The 18106-nt window shown below is 38.6% G+C and overlaps 2 protein-coding genes across 8 annotated transcripts in view; both read left to right on the forward strand.

Annotated features, from left to right (window-relative positions):
* The window catches only part of LOC143856307 (uncharacterized), a 35141-nt gene extending 27274 nt beyond the window's left edge, over window positions 1-7867 (forward strand). For all 3 annotated transcript variants that reach the window (XM_077366488.1, XM_077366486.1, XM_077366487.1), the window contains 3 exons: window positions 6075-6217; window positions 7011-7101; window positions 7197-7867. In XM_077366488.1, the coding sequence (XP_077222603.1) occupies window positions 6075-6217; window positions 7011-7101; window positions 7197-7518 (556 nt within the window). In that variant the 3' untranslated portion in view covers window positions 7519-7867. The remainder of the gene's footprint in view (window positions 1-6074; window positions 6218-7010; window positions 7102-7196) is intronic.
* Window positions 7868-9661: 1794 nt separating this feature from the next.
* Window positions 9662-14191, forward strand: LOC143856472 (large ribosomal subunit protein eL39-like). Of its 5 annotated transcripts, none has more exons than XR_013238217.1 (4): window positions 9662-9777; window positions 9904-10007; window positions 10114-10286; window positions 13124-14191. XR_013238217.1 is itself a non-coding variant. In XM_077366701.1 (4 exons), the coding sequence occupies exons 1-3, from the start codon at window positions 9775-9777 to the stop codon at window positions 10160-10162; spliced, it is 156 nt and encodes a 51-aa protein (XP_077222816.1). In that variant the 5' UTR covers window positions 9662-9774; the 3' UTR covers window positions 10163-10179; window positions 13121-14191. The 5 variants fall into 5 exon arrangements, 3 of the variants coding, with proteins under 3 accessions (XP_077222816.1, XP_077222815.1, XP_077222814.1); XR_013238218.1 differs by having other exon boundaries at window positions 10114-10230; XM_077366701.1 differs by having other exon boundaries at window positions 10114-10179; window positions 13121-14191.
* The last annotated feature ends 3915 nt before the right edge of the window (window positions 14192-18106 follow it).

Raw genomic sequence — 18106 nt, forward strand, 5'->3', positions numbered from 1 at the left:
AACTTGTACGACCTTCGGAGGCAAAATCACGAGAGCATGAAGAATTCCTTGACTGATTCCCTGGCCTTGAATCTTGAATAGGTTCATGTTGGGTTGGGTTTTATTTTTGAATGGTTAAGGTTTTCTCTGATGGCCATGGTGATGAGACGAATTGTAGAGAGGCAAGAAGAGATATGGCGGAGGAAATTGCAGGTCGACTGAAAATTGAGAGAAAAGCTATGATGGTGGAAGATAAAAATGGAGATCGGCATGAATGAGGAAAGGCGGAGAGGTTTTGCACAGAAGGAAATGAAGGGAGAAGAAATGAAGAAGAACAACTATATTTCTTCGAGGTTTTATCTTTTGGTAGTGGTGTTATACGACTGACAACTGTTGCCAGGTCGCCGCGGGGGGAAGGGGATAAAGATGCGTGGGTCACGGTTAGTTAAATGGATTACTGGTTAAAGGAGGTAATTTCAATTTTGTGGTTACTAGAACACTAGAAAAATTGTGTTCGGGGGTAAATAAATGTTTTAAGGAGATTTTACGGGTACCGGAATGGACCCTATTATAATTTGCTTAAGTGACTTGTACATGTAAGCCCTATCAATTACATGTGCTTGGAGGGGGTTATTTTATGTCAAAATATCCTTTAATATCCTTTTAAGTTGGGTTGTATATTGGTTTTTGATCTGGAGGTAGTTAATGCATTAGAAGAGTTTTCATTAAAGTTGTTTTAAGTGGTATTTTGTGGGAACCATCTTTGTTATAGATATAATATTTTGGGTAGAGGCAACTTTTGGGTTAAGTTAGGTCTTCTTAAAGTTTAGATGACAGGGCAAGATTAAATTTTCTTTTGATGTGCTTAGAAGGCCTTTTGATATATGAGTCATGAGTGGAGTTTCCTCCTTTGTGGGCATGATATTGGGGTTCTTCTTTTAGAGTATATTACAAGCCTAATGTGGTGTGATGCTACTAAACAGTGAATTCTTTTGTTATTAAATTTCAAGTTAAAATATTTAGTGGATTTTCTTCTTGAGATTCTCGTGTGGATTTTTTGCTGAAATTTCACATGTGAGTTTAAGTGGGACAAATTGGAGATTAGTTGTGAGTTGAGTGTATATTGCTGGAAATAATATTTTACATGCATCAATTTGGTGTCAAAGCAAGTTCTGATCCCATGGGCTCCACCAGATTGTGTTACAAAACATTAGGATTATCTAAGCTATTTGCAGATTTTGACATGGCAACCAAGAGAGAGTGATGCAGGACGATCGGATGAAAAACTAAAACTTCTCTTTGATACCAAATCTGATGTAGGACCACTAAGGAATGACTAATACTTTGTTTTGATACCAAATCTGATGCAGGATGAATCACATTTGTATGGGGTTAAGGGTTAACTAAAAACTAGAATGAGGGTGACAAACTATCAACTCTCCGACGTCCAGGAATATGAAAAGTATAATAACAAAGTTGCGTAATTCTGTACAGCATGCAACTCCTATGATTCAACTTTGAAAATATGATTAAATAACTGAGATTTAAGATTCACCATGAGTAATCTTAATTATATAATCAATCTACACTATAGAAGCACGAAGCGGGTGCAGGGATGTGTGAGGGTCTAGAAGAGTCTAAAGGTTGGGAGTGCCGTGGGAGCGTTAATGTAATATTTTTATCATATGTCTTTCAAAACTCAAGTACATAAAAAATAGTAAATTTTAACTATTTTCATATAAATTTTTCAAAATTTAAGTACATCAAAAGTAGTAATTTCTAACCGTCTTCATTTTCATGCCCTCTTTCCTCATGCCTTCTGAAAATTTGCCTCCGTGCTTGCTCCAATGAAGTACTTTGAACAGTTGGAGGAGTTTGATGAAGCAAGTTGGTGAGGGGGTGACTAATGGAGTAATAGGAGAGGGTTGGGAGTGTCATGTGAGCGATTTCCATCTCTTAGGGAGCGCGTCCTTCCTAAGGAGCACCGAATCGAGGATCCGATTCTGACACCTAAGCATGCAAGTACAAGAATATCAAGAAGTCACAATTCTCACAATCGGGAAATTTCAGCAACAGTGCAAAGAATGTATTCCAATCCCACGTACAAAATCTCACAAGGTCTCAAAACAATAGAAATATGCGTGTGAGGAAGATTTTGGACGTCTAAGAGGGCTTTTAGGTAGGTTTAGAGGTGTGTAGACACAAATTGGGAAGTTGCAGATTTATGTCAAGATGGTGTAGACTGTTGTGATGGCGAATATGAGTGAAAAGGTTGGGTGAAAATTAAGGGTTTGGGTCCTAAAATAGGTTAGATTGGGAAAATATTTCTGCGAGGTTTATGATAGGTTTAGAAGGATGCAGACAATTATTAGGAAAGTGTAGGCAAAGGTTTTTGCCAAGACTAAGAGGCACATGGATCTAAGAATAATATGTAGAGATCAGGAACTGGAAAAAAGAAATAAGCGATGGGAGAAAGATAAAAAAAGTACTTAAAATCTATTTAGGTTTCCTAGGAATCTCACCTAGGTTGAAGCGTCACACTTGAAAAACAAGAAAGAGATAGATAGCAAGGTTGGATCTCACGAACCAAAACCCAGGGATCGTACCAAAGGGTTCCTAGGCATCACACCGTGGCACGAGTAGATATCACATCTACACAAGAGGGAAAACTTCAAATCTTTTTCATTCATCATTCCATCATCATAGCTTAGCATAAAAGAAAAGTGCCCCGAGGCTTACAACATATAAGAAAATGAAGAGAACTAGAAAGTTCCAAAATCCTAAATCCAAATCTAGTACTTTTGGACTAAAATACCCTCTAATGACTTAAAAACTCTCTCCTCACTTAAAATTCCCGTAATACATGTGTGGGGCATATTTAAAACACTCGTAACTCAAAAAACTTAAGTGATTTTGATGGGAAACGACTAGAGTACCCCTACTATAACTTAAGGGACTTCAAAAATACTTAAAAATTAAAATTTTGGTCTTAGGGCGATCCCCATCAGGGAGACTAAATTTAGAGGTAAATTTAATGATGCAATAAAGGGATAAAATGTTATTTGAACATGCAAAAAAGATTGATCACATTATATAGTGGCTGGATAATCAACACCACAAAGTAAAACAACATGATCATCAAATTTAACCAGTATTACAAAATGCAGATGCGGGTCAAAACAAATCCTAATCGACTCGGTGCGGCATGATCTACTACTCAGTTGATGCTGCCTAGTACTTGGTTGATGCAGTTTCAATTCAGAAAATTCGAAGGTGCTTTAATTGACTTTGTAGGGCAAAACACGGACTGAACAAGAACGTGGCCAAGGTAAAATGGAGTTGACAGTGATGTAGGGGAGATTTGAAACTAGGATTTGAACAGTTAAATCATAATATGGAAAATAATTTAAGGAGAATCAAATTAAAATTCGGAAGGCCTGGGAAGTGTAACATCCAATATTGGATGAATGCTACTTTAGAACATATTGAATGACAACCTAAATTTGACAAGCGGAGATGAAGTCGCAATGGTTAAATCATAATATTGAATATAATTTAAGGAGAGAATCAAATTAAAATATGGATGGTCTGAGAGGAGTAGCAGCAAATATTGGATGAATTCTACTTCAGAACATATTGAATGGCTACCTAAATTTGACAAACGAAGATGATGTCGCAACAAAGCATGTTCAGTAGCATTTTAAGGATGTTGATAACCGAAGTGTCCAAGAATGACGATTGGTTGGTTTGATGAAACATATGATGTGACAATCAAGCATTTGAGCATGATGATAGGACACACATTTTTGCTAATCTGTTATGAGGTATGATCAAACACATGGATACGATAGTCGGGGGCATGGGTCTAATCGGGTATGAGGATATGTTTTGAGGTATGATCAAACGCATGGGTCTAAGAAATTATCGTCCTGTATCAATGATGATCGAAAGAGTGTTCTTGATCATGTGTATCATGCGTGTGACGGGGTTGACCGAACTCTTCAACTTGAGGTTCAAGATAACTATGGTAAGATGAAGCCCAAATTGCTTTTTGATTGGGTGGCCTATGTTGATAGTTTCTTTGCGTTGAAGGACTTGGCAGGGGCAATTAAAGGTGCAATTTGTGACAGCCAAATTGAAGATACCTGCAATTTTGTGTAGGTCGGGAAATGTTTTGGATGTGAAATGTATATGATATAAGGCACTCTTTTTGGTGAGCTTTTGATTGATTAAGAAAATTGAAATTGATCAAAGTAGTTTTGCCTTTTCTCTTGTTTCTTTTGAGATAACTCTATATCTTATTTTCCCTGTCATTTATTGAAGTATCTGCTTGGTTTTGTTCTGGTTAAATTTTAGTTCAAAGCTTGTGATTATTGTTCTATTTTTGTTGCACCAAAGATGCTCATGGTTCTAGGTTTGGGGAGGTTAGGTCTTGGAAATAAGGCCCTCATCTGAAATTGAATTGCGTATCGGAGAGGAAACATGTAGAGCTTTGGATGAAAATCATTGTGGGTAAATATGATATAGGTAGAGATCAAGGTTCAGGAACTTGGTGCTCCATTATGTCTATCAAGTTGGAGTTTGTTTCGGAGGTGAGTTTTAGGGTGGGAGGATAGGGTTAGATTTTTAGAGGATATGTGGTGAGGTAGTCTCCCTTTATGCAGTTTATCCCGTGTCTCTATAGGTGTAAGAGTCCATGGGGCCAGGATGATTGTCTAAGCAAGCAGGAGAGGGTTGTTTGGTAGTGGTCCCTTGGGAGAGTAGGGGCATGTGGCTCCTTTCTTTCATGTGAAGTCCTTTCGTTGATGACATTGGTCGATCACTTTGGGGCATATTTGGCAATCCCCAATGCCTCCAAGGTGCAAACATTCTGCTGGGCTGCGGCTCTTAAGAGGATCAACTTCCTTGATTGGCTCAAGAGGAAATAATTTCGTTTGGCAAACAAGTGCAAATTTGCACAGTTCCGACAACCATCTCTTCATCCATTGCAGTGTGACGAGGAGAGTTTGGTGATCCTTGGATGGTTTTTACTTTTGTTGGATTTTCCCTCATCCATTTGGATTCTTGGTTGAGATGTGGTGGCTGGAATCTTGGGTGAAAGGCCCCAATGCATGCAAGACAAGCTTTTATGGAGAGTAATATTCTTTCTGACATAAGTGGTGCTCTCTCAAGCCCTTTGTCGCTTGAGTTTCAGCATTTCGGGGAATTTCTGATGCCGACTTTTAGGAAATGGAGTGAAATTTCATTGACTGTAAATCCATTATTTAGTGGAGTCTGTTGCGGAATGACTATTAATTTGAACTTTGATGGATCCTCCTTCTTGGGCGCTACGGGAGAGTTCTGCCCTGTGGAGATTGGCGCAATAGGGTAAGTATATGTTTGTCTTTTTGCTTTTTAGAGTGGCAAGTCCAAAGAGGAATAGTTGTTTTGGCTCATATATGTGCACAGCATTGAATTGGAGGCTTATTGCTTCTCTTAATAGATATGTTATCAAAGATCTAGGTAAAGTTTATTTGACTTTTGGGCTATGGAACTAACAGCATAAAAAAGCTGTTTGCCTTTAATCTTAATCTCATTACTCATTCTTTCCTATTTTAAATAGAGATAGGAAGTAATACCCTTCTATGTGTTTATGATTTTTATACTGAAATTTTACTAGGTTTCTTTTGTATGTCACTATTCTTTTAAATCAGTATCCAGCTTCTACATTTGCTTGTCATTGTTATAAATTCTCTGTTTGTCTTCCATGTTCTGATTGTCCTCAAATTCAATTTCAAATGTATTAGAAGCAAGGTTTTAAATTTCGGTCCTCACGAAACTGAAATTTTAGCCGAAACCCAAAATTTCGGCCAAAATTCAGTAAAAGCACTCGAAATGTCATTTTTTGGGCCAACATTTCAGCCGAAATTCTGTGAAGGAATACAAAATTAATATTTTATCAAAAAATTCGCTGAAATTTCCAAAATTCCGACCAAAATTTGGTAAATTTTGGTTTCGGTCCTCACCGAAATCCGAAAGATTTCGGCCGAAATTTAAAACCTTGATTACAAGTAAGCACTTATATTTTTACTTTATTTGTCTCCATTTTGTCTCAGTGATGTTGATGGTGTCACCAACCGCAATGATGCCCATACTTCTACCTGTCAGAAAGGTTCTCCAGTGGAAAAGATTGCACTAGTCAAGAACTACTCTCATTCACATCAGCTGTCAAGTCATAAAGAAACAAATTCTAATCAAGGTATGTAGGCATGTAAATTTTACGAAGTTTATGCATTGGCTGTCTTTTTATATGACAGGTTATTTGTTGCCATTTGCCTTTGCTTCACAACCTCCACATCTCTTGGAAGGCGCACACAGCCTATTTTGAATCCATGAGACATGCTAGCTCTGAGCCTTTATATTTTGATGCTTGGAAATGTTTGCAGATTTAAATTTTTATCAATAAGTTTTTTTTCTTCATATCTTATGATTATTGGTCACTAAACCTAAAGCGTATATGTCACACTTGCCTTGGAACATCATATCCATGTCTGAGTGCAATGTCTTAAAGAGTTGGGAAATCTTGTCTTTCAAGTTTGAGTGTTGTCATTTTGGTTCTTTTTCTTTTTGGTTTTCCTTGTATTTGTTTTGCTTGTTGGCGAGTGATTTCCTGGGTTTCTTTCCTTTTTAATATAATTCTTTGCCATTCAAACAAACAATAAGCGTTGAGTGTTGTCTCAATTTGGATACTTGAGCATGTGACGCTTGCTGAAGAATTGATTTTTCATGTTCTTCCTCTATTAATTTCTTGCATCTTTCCATAACTTTCTATGCACATGTATTTTTTTTTCTTATACCCATCAAGCTCAATATTGATTTAGCTTGATGCAATCTGCCTCCTATTGGTATTGGAGGTTTTTGGGGACAATTGAGGTGAAGTTTTGCCTTCTTTAGGACTTCACCATGCCTCTGCTCTTTATTTCTTTGTCAATAACTGAACTATCGCTCGATTTAAAGTGTCCAAAGCTCACCCAACTTCGATATGTTTGCAGACTCGAGATGTCTGAGAGGAAAGGAGATGTTAAAAGAAAATGGATTGAGAAGTGGAAATGAAGTGAATGGTTCTGCCTTGCCTCCACCTAGGTGAGTGCGAATAGAAGTGTGGCTAAATTGCTCTATTGACTTTATTTCTCCATCATTTGATAAAGTTCGAACACCCCATTTTTTCTCTTACACAGCTCGACCGCTGGATTGGATGTTCACCTGGGTTCAAGGGCCCAGATGAATTCAAGTGGATCAAGCCATAGGGGGTTGTCTGCTAGCAACCCAGAGGCAACCTGTGAGCTTTTAAGTGAGGCTTCCATTGATACTCTTCAAGAAGCTAAGAGCATTGAGGATGGATCGCAAAATGGCCATAGCAGAAAGTCAGATAAGCCATTGAAGACAAAACCTCGGCCATATTCAAGCCGTGTTGTGGTGACAAAGCCGAGGCTGAAGGGTGTCCAGACAAGGGAAACAAAGGTAGGGTATTCCAGGAGAGGCAGGGGTAGGGGCAAATGATGGAACTGTTCTTTGCAGTTGTACTGTACTGATTGTTGTACACTAGTTAGAGGTAAATAGGAAAGTGTGGGTTTTTCTGTCTGTTGTTGTTAGTTTCCCTTTGTAAGCTCGGCCTAAATAATTGGGCGAGTTTCCCCGTAGATAAGCTCTGTATCGTGTTTGTGTTTTATTTTCATTCACGGTTCAGGTTTGGAACTTTAGTACTTGATTCATTTTTTTTGTTTTTATTAAGGAACACACAGAATACTCGATCTGCAGACAGTGTAGATGATCGAGAACTCCCTGTTCTACTTGGAATTTGGTCTGAGTGAACTCCGTTGGGCGGTAATAATAAGTCTTGTGAGTCAGCTATGCTTTGTTTTGGTGGAGTTCTAAATTGAAGCGTGCCCTTTCAAAAAAGGGATGAAAGGGCGCCCCCATTGGTGAATCAGAATCGGGGGCGCTCTTTCATCCCTTTTTTGGAAGGGCTCCCTTCAGTTTGGAACTCTTAATTTTGAGTGCAATATTCTGTTTTGGATTGGATTTTAAAAACCAATCTTGAGTTCTTAAAATCCAAAACAAACAGGGCCTTAATTTTGAGTCCAATAATCAATTTTGGACACAATCAGTTCTCAAAATCCAAAATAAAAGAGGACTTATCTTCAGAAAATCTGGTTCTTTATTGCCTTTTTTTCGCGGAATGGAAGGATTCCTCCATTCCATTTCTTTTAATTTTTCAATTTTTGCAGAAAGGAACCTGTGCTATTAATGAATCTTTGCAGAAAGACTTAAAAAAAAAGAAGAAACCAACTTTGCAGAAAGGAAAAGAAAAGAAAACGGAGGGTTTGTAGTATTAGAGCATAAGAATATGGAGCCAATGAAAAGAAAATAATGCAGAGATTCATTCAGAGGCAATAAAAACGAAGGCCCAATTCAAGAAATTCATTCATATGCAATAAAACTGAAGTAATTAAGGGAAACCCATAAACTGAATGCACATATTCATTCAACTGCGATTAAAATAGGGGCCTGTTTGGATTCCCGAGAAGATTTTGATTTGGATTTCTCACATTTGCAGCCCTTTTTGCATTGTAATTTGGATCGGATCAAATTCTTGGATTTCTAATTCAGCAGCTGACACTAAGAAAAATCATTTCGAAATTTGTTGTGGAAATAAGAAATTGGAAATCCACAGATGTGGCAGTTTCTTTTACCCTCTTAGCTCCTCAACCCCTCCCCTCCACTAAGAAGTACCTCCTTCCCTCTCTGTCTCCCTCTACATGAGCTGCCGGATCTATTCATTTTGTATTTAAAACTCAATTCCAAATCCAAATACAAAATGAGAGGTATCCAAACAGGCCCTAAAGTAATCTATATACTATATAGTATAGGAGAAAAGAAGAGAATTTTTTGAATTTTTTTAAAATTCTATGAGAATCATCACTTTTTTTTGACTTTTTTTAACAAATGCATCCATTCAACCCACATATTTTCAATCTCACCCCCTCCTTTATGCTTTTTAACAAAGGCACCCATTAAAGCCACATAATTTCAATCTTACCCTCATCCTTTATGTTTTTTTAATAAAAAATCTATAGGGTGATCTTAACCATCCGATTGAAGAGGAATTATGGAAACCTCTATAGATTGGAGGGCTAGGATCGGCCTATGGAAATGATTTTTGGGGCACAACCTATTTATGTTGTGTTCCATCACATGGACGATTTAGATCAACCTATGATATGGTCTATACAATTCTTTGTCGGCTCGTGCATCGCACGGGGTTTTTTGCTAGTACATAATAAAGATAGAAGAAAAAATCGGCAAAAAAGTAGAAATTCATTCAATTATACTAAATCCAAACAACTGACTAGTTAATAATACCCGAATTTTGTAGAATGGATGGAAAATGGGTTGTTTTCCTTTTTCCTTTCGGCAGATGAACTTTCGATGTTAAAATGAACGCGATTATTTTTTCACCCCCTGTAGGATGATGCGCCCCCTATCACGTGATTACACTTCAAAAAGCGTTAAGTCTGCCACAATTCACTAATTCGAAGCGTCGTTCATTAACGTTCGGATTCATTGACACCCATAATAAAAGTCATAAATTATAAATACACTAGTGGGCTGGCCCAGGGAAGAAAAGGGGGTGAATATTTCTCTTCACATAAAGCTTCGAATTAGTAAACTGTAAACATAGTTTCTTTTCATTGCTTCGCACTCTACGTCTTTCAGCCTCTGCTTAGGGTTTTTCTGTCTCTCCAGTAACCCAAAATGGTAAGATCGATCCCTCGTTCTTCCCCTTTCCCTTTGATTTTTCAGCTCTCTGTTTCTTTAAGATCTCTTTCCTGGTTTAGAGGTTTAACTTTCTATGTTTTATTCATTTTGTTCATCTGATTAAAGCCTTCACATAAGACCTTCATTATCAAGAAGAAGCTTGCGAAAAAGATGAGGCAGAACAGGCCCATTCCTCGTTGGATCCGTATGCGTACTGACAATACCATCCGGTGAGAATTTTTTTTTTTTTTTTCCGGTTCTACTTTTCAATTTTAGTGGAGATTTTGATAAGCTAGGGCTTGTAAATTGTTGCTTTTTCTATTTTTTTTTCTGTAGGTACAATGCCAAGCGCAGGCATTGGCGAAGGACGAAGCTCGGATTTTAAGATAATTACAATTGTTGGTGTGGGATTTTGATCTTAGACTTGATTTACAAGATGCCCTTTCGGATGCAGTATTGTTTCCCTTTGATTTTATCAGTAATTTAGCTTTCAAGTGTGCTTATGTAAGGTTAGATTTCGTAGTGCATATGGCATGTTAGAGATTTTTTTTGAACTGAAATGTTTCCATGTTGTTCTTTATCATAGTTCACTTTGGTTTCATTGCTTGTTGTTTTTTCTGATTGTTATATTTGGGTATTTACTTAAGGGTCTGTTTGGATGCACGCAATATAGATGTACAAGGAATATCAATTCCCATTTCTTTACTTTCCTTTTTCTCTTGATTTGAGAGGAAATTCAAACAGTACAGTCCGAACAAAAACTTCGAATGAAGGGATTGGTGGTAAGGTGAATGGAATGGTGATGAGAATGGGTAAAGGGGTATGGAAGGGTGTTTGGGATAAGAGAAGAGGGCTGTTGCGGAATGGCGGTCAGTTATAGTTTGGTTTGCTTTGGATCCTGTTGAGATCTCAGGGAAGTATATTGGGTTGTTTTGTAATGGTACATAAGAAAGGGAGATGGGAGTGGTGGGGTGTTCATTTTTTGGAGAGATGGGTTGGTTATGGGAGTGGTAAAGACCAGGTGATGGAAGGGGACGGTGAGAGAAAAGGTGAGGGTTGTGCTGTTGGGATTTAGAGGTATGGAAGAAATGGGAGATGTTCTTCGGCCCAGTAGTCAGCTGTGTTTTGCCTAGTCGACTAGGGTTTTCTCCAGCCGCGTTCCGTGCCGTATCCGCGTTTTGAAACACTACTTGAAAGCCCGTTGGATGATTGACACCATCTCTCTTAAATATGAGAGTGATGAAGGATCCTCCCCTCCCCCTCACACACACGCACACACATGCACTTTGATTAAGGGTCAGACCATCATAGAGGTATGTGAACACCATCTTTTTCCACTTCCTAGAACTGCTGGAAGAACACCGTGCAAAAGCCATGTCTTAGGGGCTGGATCCCCTTTCATAGTGAAAACTGCTTTTTGGACCTCCAAAAGAAAAAAGGTCTCTCAATCGCCTCTTATGGCATCCTCAGAAGAATCAAAGTGAAGGTAGCATCCCACCCTTGCTTGTGTAAAGGGTCTCATAAAATCTAACAATCTCATCTGAAATGGTGATAGGGCAATGACATTGGGTCCCACCCTTCATCAAACTCCGAATGCACTTTAATCTCTGCCTAGCATTGGCAATGGTATGAAAATTCTCCATATTCTTATCCCCATCCTTGAGGCATTTCGTGGCCTCCACTTTACCTCCTGAAGAATAATCTCGTTAAAGTCATCTTCAAATTGCCTCCATTACGCCTTCTCTATTCTCTCACATTTGCTTAGCAATAGTTACTCTTTTATATCTAGGGCAGCTATCCTTGACAAAACATTGAACCGGCCAGACCTAAAGTACACACTGTCCGCACTTTTCATATCGCCTCAACAAATTGCAGCTTTTGAATGCAGCATCAACAAGTTGTGCCACCATTCCTTCACTTTATCAACCAAGTCTGGTTCCTTTTGGCACTCTAGCTTGAACCAGAAAGGAGAAGGGTCCAAGACCCCATCATAGGCTCTAGAAAGATCGGGCAATGATCTGAGATAGATTTATGCAATGTCAACTGCAGCGCACCTATCACAGATCCTCCTCATGCACAAAAGGAATGGGTCCAATCCACTCATAACTGGATCACCATGGTGGTTGGACCCTGTGAACTGTGGTTCCTTTCAGAGGGAGATCCACAAGAGCGTGCCTCCCCCCACAAATCAGAAGATGCAGCCATGCTGGAAGAGGTTCTCACCTACGGGTAAAGCTCATGCATGAAATAGGTCATGTGGGTGGTGCCACAGACCACCGATGCCATGCAACTCTATCAATAACCTGACATTTCTCATGCATATCATATTTGTCTTCCGTTGTTGGTTGTCTATAATTATGCATTATTAACAGCACTTGTTGTATGGTATAATTTATTTCATTAAATTTCCCGTCCCATCAAATGCAACAGTTTCTATGATATTAATTTATCATAATCTGATACTGGGTTCTATATTATGATCGCTGCATTTTAATAGTCAAATATGCACGACTTTGCAAAAATATTTTTCTGAAGTTTCCAACTGTCCCATTCCTTGTCACAAAATTGTATGACACTTGGAATTTGTCTGGCACCTGTGCACAAAGTGCATAAGATTTGTGAGGATTTCAGCTCCATATGCTGGAAAAGAGGTTGGGTAACCAACTTAATTAATTTCGGGTTACCATAGGGGTTCACTTCTTTTTTCTTTTTTTTGAATGATGATGATTTATTAATTAAGGATATGCCCTCTCAATAATCAACTGCAATTTACGAAGCTTCAAAATTCCAATATTTAATGAGAATCTGTAAGTTCAGGACATAAAACAACTCTCGATTTTGCTTTCGGTTAAGTTATTTAGCCACTTAGTTTTGTTTACGTCACTAACTGTTGCATTGTTTCTCTTTGTGGGTGTATCTAATCCCATTTGGGCTAGTTTTCTATCTCTTTATTAGCATTTTTATTTGTATGTATAATTGCCGCTAATGGTATAGACTTCCACACCAGGTTTCTAAACTATTGTGTGTCTTATATGTAACCTCTGTCTTCCTTAAAACTGCATTGAAAACCCTCATCGAGTTTTTCTTTTCTTTCCTGCTCATGCTTTTTTGGCGGCCAACTCCTCTCAAATAACATAGCCTGTTACAGATACTTTGGTCAACTCAGAGAACTTATTTTGTACTTTTTTCCTTCACCATGGTCTATTAGCCCTGTATCCTTTTTAGTTCATATTTTTGGGCTATTAGCCCTTTACCCTTTTTAGTTAATATTTTTGCGCCACCTATGCTGTTCTGTCTCACAAGTTCATGCAGCCTCTTACCAATTTGGCCTTTACATTGTTAGCAGGAGCCAATCACTGCCAATATTGTTCTGTTTCCTACGCTAAGGTTGCGATTGCTCCTTTTTTATTTGTGCTGTCACCTTGGAAACCTTACTTCTGTGCCCCTTCTCATATGGTATTTGGATGGACATGATGAGACTTTGTGGTATGGCCTGGGTTATATCAAATAGCATTTCAGAAACCTTGATGAATTGGGGTGGTGCATTTAAAGGCTGTATAGGCGAGATGATGTGGTGCTCAATTCCGTACGCGCTTATCTGGTTCTTATGGCTTGAAAGAAACAATAGAATTTTCAAAGGAAAATCGAGGGCAGCCTCGTATGTCTCTCTCACTATTAAGATTGCGATCTTTCGTTGGGCAAGTAGTAAGGGGGAACTTCCATATTCGGTGGATCAATCTCTACGGAAAGGTCAAATTATCTTCTCGGAAAGAAAAGCAACAAAAAACATATGTCCACGGTGCATAGCCCCTCCTGACGGTTATTACAAATTAAATTTTGATGGAAGCTCTCTGGGAAATCCAGGGCCTGGGGGTTTTGGGGGAGTACTGCGTGACGCAAATGGCACGGTCATCATGACGTACTCAGGGCCGGCTGGTCTCTGTGACGCAAATGAGGCTGAGGCAAATGCCTTGTTGTTTGGTTTGAGGTGGTACACGTCCCACAACATGGGCCTGTTAATAGCTGAAGGGGACTCCACAAATGTATTCGCTTGGGCTGGGAGTAAAAGTGCCGGGCCGTGGCTGCTGGCAAAATCTATTGAAGAGATTAGAGATCTCATCCGAGAAATTGGTCCCTTGTTAAGGCATAGGAGACGTACAGCGAATTCGATGGCGGAGACTTTGGCAAAGGACGGTGTAAGACGACCAAGTGTGGAAATATTCTTCATCGAGGATTCGGGGATTTCTTAAGATCTATTATGATTGTTTTTGTACATTCACAGGGACAACACAGGGACAGCTTGTCCTGTGTGTTAATATGTAAATTTTATACTTATGAATTGAAATTGTTACCTTTCAAAAAAAAAAAACAGTAGTGTTCCATAGCTATTTGCTACCCCTTCTCTGTTCTACTACTAACTCCTGACTTGATCAAATGGGCATTTTGCCTTCATCATCTTGTGATTGGGTTCAGTATGAATTAGCCATGAGAAAATCTCTTTGAATGATCACCGTTTTCATTTCTGTTTACATCATATTGTTAATTGTAATATAATTAAGTGCACTGACTATTCTTTAGTAGGCATATGAACATTCACTTGATAAACCTTTCTTTTGATCTCCTATGGCCCAAACAATTACACCACTCACTCAATTCTAATATCCAATTATGTGTATATTTTATTGTTAATTACAGGTTACATTCAATGACAAAACAATACACACATTATTGGGTGTTAGAATTGTATGAATAACATGAATTTTCTGCCATAGCAGATACAAAGCAAGGCCTATCAAATGCTCCATTCAGTTTAATCAAAAGCGGGCCTCACTGAGCCGTTGTGGGTGCTGCTCATTGTTTTACAGTAAAACTCAAATAATGCTGGTTGATTTTTGAGAATTGAGGAGCATAAAATAAGTACCGGGAGTGCCCATCGGGCGTCATGCCTTGATCATTCGTTGGAGAGAAATATAGAAAACTAGAGTGAGGGAAAGAATGTCTGATCTCAGCCAAAACAAGAATTGATGAAAGAAAGAAAGATACGATCAAGAAAGATCTAGAACAGAGAGATCGAGATTAGGAAAAGAAAGGAAGACGATGATCTAGAAAAGATCAAAATCTTGAAAAGAAAAGCGGACCACGATCAAGAAAATTGAGAAAGAGGATGAAGGAGGAGAAAGATAAAGGATAAATGGGAACGATTTATAAATACAACTGAAAGGGTGAAAAAAGGGAGTGATTCATAGACCCAACCCAGAAAGTTGAAAATGGAAAAAGATAGGGAAATGAATGTAGGACGATAGAAGGGAGAAATAGGGGAGGAGTAATAGAGGAAGGGAAATATTCAATTGAAAAAAAATAAGAGGAAGGAAGGTGTAGGGCGAGAAGAGAAAGGGGAAAAGGGGAGTATATCTTGTGTTTGGGAGTTCCTTGAGCTTTCTTCAAAACGTTAGCATTCCTATAGGACTTTTTTCTTTTGATCTTTTAAATGTGGGTTGAGGTTTTTTGTCAAGCTGAGTGTTTATTGTTAACGGCAATTACAGCCATACATTCTATGTATGGCTTCTTGCCTTGTTCAGCAATGTCAACTACAGCCTACACATTTATGAATAGCTTGTTGCTTTGTTTTATACATACTATGTATAGATCATTTCCTTTTTGTATTCCCTCAGTCAAGGGATTATACCTTTGTAATATCTATAAATACATGTAGCTCATGAATAGAGAATACAATATTACAGAAATTCTCTTCTTCTTGTTTGTTCTGTTCACATTTATTACTAATACAAAGTTCACACCTGCTAAAAATAGTAAGTCTTTATTTACTAAAAATAATAACTTCATACTTTCTAAAAAAATTTAACTCCATATTTTGAATTAGTGATGTATTTGGGCTTTGGTAAGGCATCATGGGTAATTGATGTAATGTGTAATTGATGTGGACCGGGTCTTCAGTCAAATCCCTTGGGAACTACGAGTAGTTTACTATTAGTCTTCTTTCCTTGTTGTAGGGGTAGAGTTTTAGTTTTGGTGTGTTTGAGTGGTCTTGTAGTGGTGTATTCTTGCAATTAGAGTGTGATGTAAGGGTACTTGTAATAATGATGGTGGAGGTGGTTCGGGGACAAAATCTTTCAGAGATCTTTTCTTTCTATCATTCCATTTCCATTTTCTTCCATCTTTCTCTTGTATTCTTTAATTCCATCACAAAATTCCACCGAATTCCTGCCCAAAATCTTTCAAAACTGTTTCTTGCTCATGATATAAGATTGAAAATAGAAATCTCAGATCCAGTTTACATCAAATTGGTATCAGAGCTGGCTTTGATCTTTTGCAGATCCTGAGAATCCGTGTACACTGGATCTATTATGTTATGTTGTAACTGTCCAGATTGTAGAGTGTAATTGAAGAATCTTCCATGCAAGGTCTTCCTACTCCATTGCTATCTCTGCTGTGAATATAAGTACTCATGTATTCATCTCTGATCCATTCTGAAATTCATTAAGTTTTCTTTGCCATAATCCGTGTTCTTCTTTACTTGCAATTTATCCTTGCATCCGCTGTTATTACTGTATCCAACTCATAGCGTTAATTTTTTTTATATGCCTTTCATTCCCTGAGTAAGATTCAGAATTTTTTTGGATCAGATCATTAGCCGAGTGCTATTTCTGCTATATTTTGCAACTCTTTTCTGGTGGTTCCTCTTCCAACCCATCATGATCTCATAGATAAATCACCAACCCTTTTGTTCGGAACTCTCTGTTCATCTTATGTTGAAACTGAGAGCAGCGGATCCTGTAACTTACCTCAACTACTTAAGATTTCCATACCTCGCTGAACTTTATGAGCCATACTTTCAACGGGTAATTTGCAATATTAGCGATCTCTTTCTTAAACTCCCTCCAAAGATTGGATTTCAAGTCTTAAATGCAAGGATCGCATGGTTTACAATAAAACTGTTGGAAATTCCTTACTACCTGCTCCGGTTGGAATAATATTCCGTTGACTTGTCCTCATTGCTTATACTTGAAAGAGACTTCTTTGTGAATCTGCGTCCAAAACAGAGCATAGTGAACTACTCTGTTTTTGTCAACATTTTCTCGAATTACTGAGTTGTGAGGGTTGTTGGATCGGTCAAAATCTGAGAGAGAGAGAGAGAGAGAGAGAGAGAGAGAGAGAGAGAGAGATTTTCCAAGGAAAGTCGGCCTCTACTCTTGAGTGCTTTGGTAGAAGACTCCCTTACCTTTGCTTGATCCTAGGAAAAAAGAGTATCGCCCCATGCCCTGCCGCTCTCCATTCCTTCTCTTGCTCGATCTGCACATCAATGGCCTTGGTGGCAAGTATTCAGCCCAGTCTTCTTTGATTTCGTCACGAAATGAAAGCCTTTTCCTCCATTTCTCAGAATTGCCTCGGATCTCCTTGCTAATCGAGATTCAGCTTTGGAAGCGCTCTGGGAATCAGATTGGGAAGGGAAGTTCGGCAAAGAAAGTATGGAGGATCCTTTTGGTGTAAGTAAGATGCTTCTCTTTCCTTGCAAATGTTGAAGTTGCAAGAGTAAGGGAATTCTCTATCATAGTAGTTTTTCGCTGGTCTTCAATTTGCAACCATATACTGGTTCCAAATATTGGATTAAGGAAATTCTGGAGCACCAGCACGTCTGGATTGCACTACAGTCCCCTACACACACAAGTATAAATTCTACCACTGGAATACAATTCTTGTGTGGATTCCATATTGTGCAGCACTAGTGGCAGAACATTGTGTTGGGTTAGGCTCCGAGCTGATCTTAATTTTAGCTCTTTAATTAACAAGCAGAGGAACTCCAATTCTCTTGGGAGTTTACCGCTGTCCAGAGACATCAGAATATCTTTAGCTTACAGCTGAGCCAATCACTGGAGTTCAAGTACAGAACTGTTGTGAGCCAATTCTAGCATATGATCTCCTCTCGAGTCTTGAGCTCTTTAGGTACTTGATAATTTTCTATTTTTCGGAATGAGGTGAAGAAGTCTCTTCTGAAGAAGTGTTGGGCGTGAGTTGATTACCCTTTTACAATCAAGAGGAGCCTGAGACACTTCTGTGGCAAGAAACGCTTCTGTTGGCTTTAGAGGTATTTGATACTCAAAGGGACAAACCATAGTAGGCTGAACATAGTAAGCAATGGGCATTCCCTTATTTCCTTATTAAACATAGCACCAGAGGTGGAAGCATGGTTGAGGAAATTCCTCTCGTTCTTGGTTTCGTGAACAGCATGTAGTAGAGTTTTGTCGCGGCAGCAGCTCAAGTTTTGTCACGAGGACTGTTTTGAAGATACAGGAGAACTGAGTCTGAGGTT

Source organism: Tasmannia lanceolata, unplaced genomic scaffold, assembly GCF_043159265.1.
Source record: "Tasmannia lanceolata isolate RefF3 unplaced genomic scaffold, GAP_Taslan_0.1 ptg000023l, whole genome shotgun sequence".
Taxonomy (NCBI): domain Eukaryota; kingdom Viridiplantae; phylum Streptophyta; class Magnoliopsida; order Canellales; family Winteraceae; genus Tasmannia; species Tasmannia lanceolata.